Source organism: Nerophis lumbriciformis, linkage group LG07, assembly GCF_033978685.3.
Source record: "Nerophis lumbriciformis linkage group LG07, RoL_Nlum_v2.1, whole genome shotgun sequence".
NCBI lineage: Eukaryota > Metazoa > Chordata > Actinopteri > Syngnathiformes > Syngnathidae > Nerophis > Nerophis lumbriciformis.
This window is the reverse complement of record NC_084554.2, coordinates 40,643,060-40,652,466: the sequence shown is the minus strand read 5'-3', so window position 1 is coordinate 40,652,466 and position 9,407 is coordinate 40,643,060. Positions and strand designations below refer to the sequence as shown.

At 39.3% G+C, this 9,407-nt stretch overlaps 1 protein-coding gene across 2 annotated transcripts in view; it reads left to right on the top strand.

The window, feature by feature from the left end:
* The first annotated feature begins 241 nt into the window (after nt 1–241).
* LOC133609499 (uncharacterized) overlaps nt 242–9,407 on the top strand; it is an 80,635-nt gene continuing 71,469 nt past the window's right edge. For both annotated transcript variants that reach the window (XM_061965110.1, XM_072913520.1), the window contains exons 1-2: nt 242–387; nt 452–519. In XM_061965110.1, coding sequence (XP_061821094.1) covers nt 377–387; nt 452–519 — 79 coding nt within the window. In that variant the 5' untranslated portion in view covers nt 242–376. The remainder of the gene's footprint in view (nt 388–451; nt 520–9,407) is intronic.

Here is a 9,407-nt window from a genome sequence, read left to right as displayed (position 1 = left end):
ATGCGTCAGCTCCTTTAAGGTCAAGGCCACACGACTCCCACGTTTTAAATCAGAGTGAAAGTAAGCGGAGGAAGGACTTGACTGCAGTGTGTTAATTTGTGTGTGCGTAAGGGGCTGGGGGGGGGGGGGGGGACAGGATTAGAAGCCGGTGGTCCGCTGGAGTCAGGTTTCAGCCCACCCTTTTTTTTTTTTTTAGGGAAGCTGATGCACTGAAGCTGCCTTTGTTTGGACCGGGAGCGAGGGGAGGAGAGAGGGAGGGAAAGAGGAGGAGGAGAAGTAAGATTTTTAAGCTTGGCGCAAACCCGCAGGAGTCAGAGTGGACTCCATCTCTCGCACATGAGCAGGATCTAATCGCCATCATTCAAAGCGTGGCAAGATGATCTCACGGTAAATAATCACTTTTTATTTTTCTTGTAGACAACTTTCCCTGACTTTTTTCTTTCTCCTGCAGGATTTCTCCCTGGTTTGTTGGATTATTTCTCAACGTGCTGAGCTGCTCCTCCGGGTACCAGCTGGACGGTAGGTGTCACCTCTTCCTCTGGTTCTGATGCTTGCGCTGCATCACCAGCAGAGAATGAATGACTCAGCAGGTTTGCATGCAGGATACTAGTTGAGATGCAAAGTAGGTCACGTTGTTGTCATCTCCACTACTTTTTTTTGTACATTTCTACAAGATACTATAAGTGAAACTAGCGTACCGGCCTCAAGTATGGCGACCACTGGGTACATTCCCCAAGGCAGGGGTTTGAGAGGGAGAAAGCTGAGCTTGAGAAACATAAAGAAAACACTTTTGAATTCACAGCTGCTTCAGAATAATGAAGGAAACTTTTCTCTTCGTCTAACTTCTGTAGGTCCTTTACGTCACAGGTGTCAGACTCGAGGTTTGCGTGCCAGATTTGATTTAAAGTGGCCTGCAATATCGTTTATGTGGCCCGTCACGTCATTTTAGTGGCCCGCAATATCATTCAAGTGGCCCGCTATATAATTCAAAGTGGCCCGCCACAACATTTAAGTGACCTGCTACATAATTTATGTGGCCTGCTATATCTTTTAAAATGGCCCGCCACAACATTTAAGTAACCTGCCACATCATCTAAGTGGTCCACCCGGTCATTTAAATGGCCCACCAAGTTATTTAAGTGGCCCACCACGTCATTTAAGTGGCCCGCTATATAATTTAAATTGGCCCGCCACAGCTTTTCTGTGACATGCCATGTCATTTATGTGGCCTGCTATATCATTTCAAGTGGCCCGCCACAACATTTAAGTAACCTGCCACATCATCTAAGTGGTCCACCCGGTCATTTAAATGGCCCACCAAGTTATTTAAGTGGCCCACCACGTCATTTAAGTGGCCCGCTATATAATTTAAATTGGCCCACCACAGCTTTTCTGTGACATGCCATGTCATTTATGTGGCCTGCTATATCATTTCAAGTGGCCCGCCACAACATTTAAGTAACCTGCCACATCATCTAAGTGGTCCACCCGGTCATTTAAATGGCCCACCAAGTTATTTAAGTGGCCCACCACGTCATTTAAGTGGCCCGCTATATAATTTAAATTGGCCCACCACAGCTTTTCTGTGACATGCCATGTCATTTATGTGGCCTGCTATATCATTTCAAGTGGCCCGCCACAACATTGGGAAAAAAATAAAAAATAAAATAAATAAATATATATATATATTAAAAAAATAAATATATATATATATATATATATATATATATATATATATATATATATATATTTTTTTTTTTTTTTTTTTTTTAATTAAATCAACATAAAAAACACAATATATACATTATATATCAATATTAAATCAATACAGTCTGCAGGGATACAGTCCGTAAGCAGACATGATTGTATTTCTTTATGCCAAAAAAATAAACAAATAAATAAATAAATACCATTTACCCCCCCCGGTCCGTGAGACATATTTTCAAGCGTTGACCGGTCTGCAGCTACAAAAAGGTTGGGGACCACTGATCTAAGTGGCCCACCACGTCATTTAAGTGGCCCGCTATATAATTTAAAGTGGCCCGCCACAGCTTTTCTGTGACATGCCACATCATTTATGTGGCTTGCTATATAATTTCAAGTGGCCCGCCACAACATTTAAGTGGCCCGCCACAACATTTAAATGACCTGCCACGTCATCTAAGTCAGTGGTCCCCAACCACCGGGCCACGGCCGCACAAGAAATAAAAATTAAAAAAATAAATAAATATATATATATATATATATATATATAATTTTTTTTTATTTTTATTAAATCAACATAAAAAACACAATATATACATTATATATCAATATTAAATCAATACAGTCTGCAGGGATACAGTCTGTAAGCACACATGATTGTATTTCTTTATGCCAAATAAATAAATAAATAAATAAATACCATTAACCCCCCCCCCCCCCCCCCCCCCCCCCTCTCAGTGGAAAAATTAAGGGCACCCATGTTGTCGGGGTACCCAATGTGTGGGCGCGGTCCCCAGTTTTAATAAATGATATTTTTAAAATATTTTTTATTACTATCACAGTTTATCTTATTAGCCAATGTCACATTTTAAAATGAAATAAAACAGTTGAATCAAATGAAAACTGTGAGACTACATGCTCCAGTGTAGACACATTTCTCAAGAGGATTGTTTATAACTCTTATCTGGTGCACTGCCAATTATTACCCTAATCACCCTGAGAAAGTCCATGTTTGCATTGGATAAGATCAGCGCCCACAACAAGACGCTTTAATGTCCCGAGTCCCTGAACATGACACGTCGCAATTAGCCGCGATGAAGGTGGAAGTCCCCGAATTCCTGGGAGTGATATCAGGAAGAAGCGGCTGGCGTGCTTTGTGATGCGTTCAAGTGTCCTCCCCTGTCAGGCACTGGAACCTGGCATGTCACAAAGGCAGCATTGTCCCCCGCACCTCTCCGCCACTAATTAGGACTCTCCTTAACGAGGGTGAGTGGTCCCGACAGAGCGTAATTGTTCGCCGTGTCATTTAGAATTAAACAAGAGTCTTGGAACTATTCAGCGATAAAAAATAAAGGAAACACTCCCTAATTTTGAGACAGGAAGGAAGCTGGCATTGAACGTTGCAGACTGAGGTCATGGGTCACATGCTGGATAACTCAACTTTTTCTTTAGCCAAGTCAGTATACCGTATTTTTCGGACTATAAGTCACAGTTTTTTTCATAGTTTGGCCGGGGGTGCGACTTATACTCAGGAGCGACTTATGTGTGAAATTATTAACACATTACCGTAAAATATCAAATAATATTATTTAGCTCATTCACGTAAGAGACTAGACGTATAAGATTTCATGGGATTTAGCGATTAGGAGTGACAGATTGTTTGGTAAACGTATAGCATGTTCTATATGTTATAGTTATTTGAATGACTCTTACCATAATATGTTATGTAAACATACCAGGCACGTTCTCAGTTGGTTACCGTATTTTCCGCACTATTAGCCGCACCTAAAAACCACAAATTTACTCAAAAGCTGACAGTGCGGCTTATAACCCGGTGCGCTTTATATATGGATTAATATTAAGATTCATTTTCATAAAGTTTCGGTCTCGCAACTACGGTAAACAGCCGCCATCTTTTTTCCCCGTAGAAGAGGAAGTGCTTCTTCTTCTACGCAAGCAACCGCCAAGGTAAGCACCCGCCCCCATAGAACAGGAAGCGCTTCTTCTTCTACTGTAAGCAACCACCCGCCCGCGTAGAAGAAGAAGAAGAAGCGCGCGGATATTACGTTTCATTTCCTTTGTGTGTTTACATCTGTAAAGACCACAAAATGGCTCCTACTAAGCGACAGGTTTCCGGTTCATGAAAAGACGCATATATATGTTTTTTTCCTTCTTTATTATGCATTTTTGGCCGGTGCGAAATGTCAGTATTTGAACACATCGACGATGAGATAAAATTGGCGTCCGTTTATATTTCTATGTACGCTTTTTGCGCTTGGCAACCGCTCATTTCAATTATAGCAGGCTAACCATTTTGCTAGCCATACGGCTAACGTAGCGCTTACTAAAGAAGATATGTTTGCTCGCTACAGAGCTAACACGTATGGCTCCACTAGACACACAGGTAACATTGAGTTGAGTTGAGTTTGTGTTTATTTCCACCATACAACATGATTAGAGATGTCCGATAATATCGGCCGATAAATGCTTTAAAATGTATTATCGGAAATTATCGGTATCTGTTTCAAAAAGTAAAATGTATGACTTTTTAAAACACCGCTGTGTACATGGACGTAGGGAGAAGTACAGAGCGCCAATAAACCTTAAATGTTGGCATTTTTTTTCCATAACTTGAGTTGATTTATTTTGGAAAACCTTGTTACATTGTTTAATTCATCCAGCGGGGCATCACAACAAAATTAGGCATAGTAATGTGTTAATTCCACGACTGTATATATCCGTATCGGTTGATATCGTAATCGGTAATTAAGAGTTGGACAATATCGGAATATCGGCAAAAAAAGCCATTATCGGACATCTCTAAACATGATACATCACAATTTCATTGTTAGTACATTGCTAACAATAGCGCGATACCTCAACAAACTCCACCTCAACTAAAGCTAACTAAAGTGAAATAAAAGCTGGTGTAGTCAAAATTATCGGGCAAATATCATTAACATTAATTTAACACTATATATATATGTATATATATACAGTCGTGGTCAAAAGTTTACATTCATTTGTAAAGAACATAATGTCATGGCTGTCTTGAGTTTCCAATCATTTCTACAACTCTTATTTTTTTGTGATAGAGTGATTGGAGCACATACTTGTTGGTCACAAAAAACATTCATGAAGTTTGGTTCTTTTATGAATTTATTATGGGTCTACTGAAAATGTGACCAAATCTGCTGGGTCAAAAGTATACATACAGCAATGTTAATATTTGCGTACATGTCCCTTGGCAAGTTTCACTGCAATAAGGCGCTTTTGGTAGCCATCCACAAGCCTCTGGCAAGCTTCTGGTTGAATGTTTGACCACTCCTCTTGACAAAATTGGTGCAGTTCAGCAAAGTGTGTTGGTTTTCTGACATGGACTTGTTTCTTCAGCATTGTCCACAAGTTTAAGTCAGGACTTTGGGAAGGCCATTCTAAAACCTTAATTCTAGCCTGATTTAGCCATTCCTTTACCACTTTTGACGTATGTTTGGGGTCATTGTCCTGTTGGAACACCCAACTGCGCCCAAGACCCAACCTCCGGGCTGATGATTTTAGGTTGTCCTGAAGAATTTGGAGGTAATCCTCCTTTTTCATTGTCCCATTTACTCTCTGTAAAGCACCAGTTCCATTGGCAGCAAAACAGGCTCAGAGCATAATACTACCACCACCATGCTTGATGGTAGGCCTGGTGTTCCTGGGAATAAAGGCCTCACCTTTTCTTCTCCAAACATATTGCTGGGTATTGTGGCCAAACAGCTCAATTTTTGTTTCATCTGACCATAGAACTTTCCTCCAGAAGGTCTTATCTTTGTCCATGTGATGTCAGATGAAACAAAAATTCACATTTTCAGTAGATCCATAATAAATTCATAAAAGAACCAAACTTCATGAATGTTTTTTGGTGACCAACAATTATGTGCTCCAATAACTCTATCTCAAAATAAAAGAGTTGTAGAAATTATTGGAAACTCACGACAGCCATGACATTATGTTGTTTACAAGTGTATGTAAACTTTTGACCACGACCGTATATAAAAATTTAAGGCAAACACTTAGTGTCTTTAGCACTTAGCAATAACTAAACGGCTTAATGTTTTTTTTATCTTGGTCATGCAAGCTACATTGCTAACTTAATTATGTCTGCTAGCTATACATCATACATAGCTTACTTAATAATGAGTCTGCTAGCCACAGAGCTATTTTTACTGCGCTAACTCATTTGGCATATGTTAGCCGCTAGCGACGCGGCTAACATTGCTAACTCGATATTGCAACATTTTATTCACTGAAGCAGAAATAAAAGCTAATATAGTCAGCTTTATTGGCCTAAGAATAATGAATTTACTTTAAAAAAAGAAAAATGACATTGCTAACTAAAACTGCTAACTTCTTGAAAAATAAATAGAAGAAACCTTGGTCTTTTTTTATTTGATGTGAAATTATTTTTTGTACTAATATTTGAGCAAATGTTTGTTTTTGCTCCCTTTAAAGACAATATGTCACAACCTTTAAAAGTCACATTTGGAGTTCAAACAGCAGCAGACGCTATATGGGTAACTTTAGCTAGCTAACCAGCGAGCTTTGATTGATTGATTGATTGATTGAAACTTGTATTAGTAGATTGCACAGTACAGTACATATTACGTACAAATGACCACTAAATGGTAACACCCGAATAAGTTTTTCAACTTGTTTAAGTCGGGGTCCACGTTAATCAATTCATGGTACAGCTAGCTGCCTCCAAGCTGAGGCATTGACATTTTACAGACTCATTTTGACTCCCTTGGTCCCTTTTCAGTTTAATGAGGGACGTATACTTCTGTTTCTAAATTCGGGACAATTCCGTTTTTCAAAGGATAGTTGGGGAAGAAGCAAACATTAGCTTGTCCGGTCAAATGAGTCTGCTAGGGATGTCTAAAGTTCGCTGACGGGGCCATTTTTGGTTTGCTAACGTTAAAAAACAGTAGCGCGCGAGCTCAACATTATTACCTTGAACCTAAAATAAGCTTTCTAAATTATCCTAGCTAACTTTAACTGAACTAAAGCTATACTAAAAACTAACATATGTAACAATATTTGGAAAAAGTCATGTGTTTACTTGTAAAATATTGCTTTTAGTTGAGTTGTGGGCGCCTGAAAGCAATCACGAAGACAATTTGGTGACTTTCCTAAACAAATCTGTGCACATAATTGACATTCGGGTGCACACCGGACTGGTTAAAATGAACAGAAGTCTTTGGATAATCAAAGAATGTAAACTTTTCAGTCAGAGCTCATCAGGCGTTTGAAAGAAGTAGCCACCGTGTTGTATTTCTTTCCAAGGAGGATCTTGTCCAAATACAAGCTGGCTTCTGCTGCAGTCTAATGTTCGTCATCTGGTCCGCAGTTCACTGACTTTAAAAGTGAACAAAAAAATAAAGATTCGCGTGGAAGCCACCACATAACAGAAATTTCAGTGCATGTTAGCCTTAAGCGTGTTAGCTCAGAAACACAAACGCAATAAAACCCTTTAAAATGAAGCTAACATAAAGTAAGAACAATTCAGTTATTTTAAGAAGGACATGGCGAGGGGCTCCACGGACCCTCCCTGTCATTGAAGTAAATAAAGAATATAACTTATTATTTAATAGTATTTTTTTTAATTAATCAATCCAACACAATAATACCATAATAATGCAATTTAAATTCCAAAACCAAACCCAACCCAGCAACATTCAGAATAGCAATAAACAGAGCAATTGAGAGGACACACAAACATGACACAAAACAATCCAAAAGCAGTCAAACAAAAAGGAATAATATCAACAACAGTATCAATATTAATAAGAATTCATAACTTATGTTTGAAGAGTTAGCTGCATCTGAGTTGTCATGGGTTTATTTATGAGTTTCGACAAGTCACCCCGCTTTCGGACGCAAGTTTTATTGTGTTTTGAGAAGGAAACGTGTTATCTGCGAGACGATCTCCAGCGAAGACTACAAATCAAAACAAGAGGGAGGTGGGGGTAAAAACAGGAATGGCTAAATTTACTCGCGCCCAAACAAGGACCTCTTAAGAGTGCGCCGCTCTTAGGGACGGACAGCTCGCTTCAAAGTGCGAAGACAAACGCGGGAAGTGGCGGCCATCATGTCACACGTCACTTTTTCTTTTGAACTCTCCTTGTCGAATGTGTACATTTTATGTGTGTGCACAAAAAGGTCAAACTGCTTTAAAATAGACAATGAAGCATAGAGAAGAAACAACACTAACCACAGGAAGGGAGAGGAATAACAACCGGGTTCTACACTGCTAACCTATTTAATGATGTCAACACATTTTGCATTTAAAGATGTAGTTTGGGTTGGTAACCACTAAATTTGAGGTAAAATGAGGCTACTTCCAAGCTTTTTGAGTTTTTTGCTAACACAATTGCTAGCCTTAGAGCTAATGTAGCAACACAGTTAGCATTGGCTCGCAAACCATTTTACTTGCTACTTGGCTAATGTCGCAAAAATTAGGCAAACACCGCATTTCAGATTTTTATTGGTACAAAACCCAAAACCAGTGAAGTTGGCACGTTGTGTAATTCGTACATAAAAACAGAATACAATGATTTGCAAATCCTTTTCGACTTGTATTCAATTGAATAGACTGCAAAGACAAAATACTTAATGTTGGAACTGAGAAACGTATTTTTTTTTTTTTTGCAAATAATCATTAACTTAGAATTTAATGGCAGCAACACATTGCAAAAAAAAATTGACACAGTGGCATTTTTACCACTGTGTTACATGGCCTTTCCTTTTAACAACACTCAGTAAACATTTGGGAACTGAGGAGACCAATTTTTGAAGCTTTTCAGGTGGAATTATTTCCCAATCTTGCTTGATGTACAGCTTAAGTTGTTCAACAGTCCGGGGTCTGGACTACAGGCAGGCCAGTCTAAGACCCACACTCTTTTACTACAAAGCCACGCTGTTTTAACACGTGCAAGGTGAGGCTTGGCATTGTCTTGCTGAAATAAGGAGGGGCGTCCATGAAAAAGTGCTCCTGAGCCCATGTGGTGATATCCTTTTCGCACTGATGTTGGTTTTTGATGCAGTACCGCCTGAGGGATCGAAGGTCATGGGCATTGCCGCTTACGTGCAGTGATTTCTCCAGATTCTCTGAACCTTTTGATGATGCTACGGACCGTAGATGGTGAAATCCCTAAATTCCTTGCAATAGCTGGTTGAGAAATGTTGTTCTTAAACTGTTCAACTATTTACTCACGCATTTGTTCACAAAGTGGTGACCCTCGCCTCATCCTTGTTTGTGAATGACTGAGCATTTCATTGAAGCTGCTTTTATACCCAATCATGGCACCCACCAGTTCCCAATTAGCCTGTACACCTGTGGGATGTTCTAAATAAGTGTTTGATGAGCATTCCTCAACTTTCTCAGTCTTTTTTGCCACTTGTGCCAGCTTTTTTAAAACATGTTGCACGCATCAAATTCCAAATGAACTAATAATTGCAAAAAATAACAAAGTTTCTCAGTTCGAACGTTAAGTATCTTGTCTTTGCAGTCTATTCAATTGAATATAGGTTGAGGAGGATTTGCAAATCATTGTATTCTGTTTTTATTTACGATTTACACAACGTGCCAACTTCACTGGTTTTGGGGTTTGTAGTCTGGCATCTTCAAAGTGGCATGTTGGTTCAATGCGATATTAAGGAAG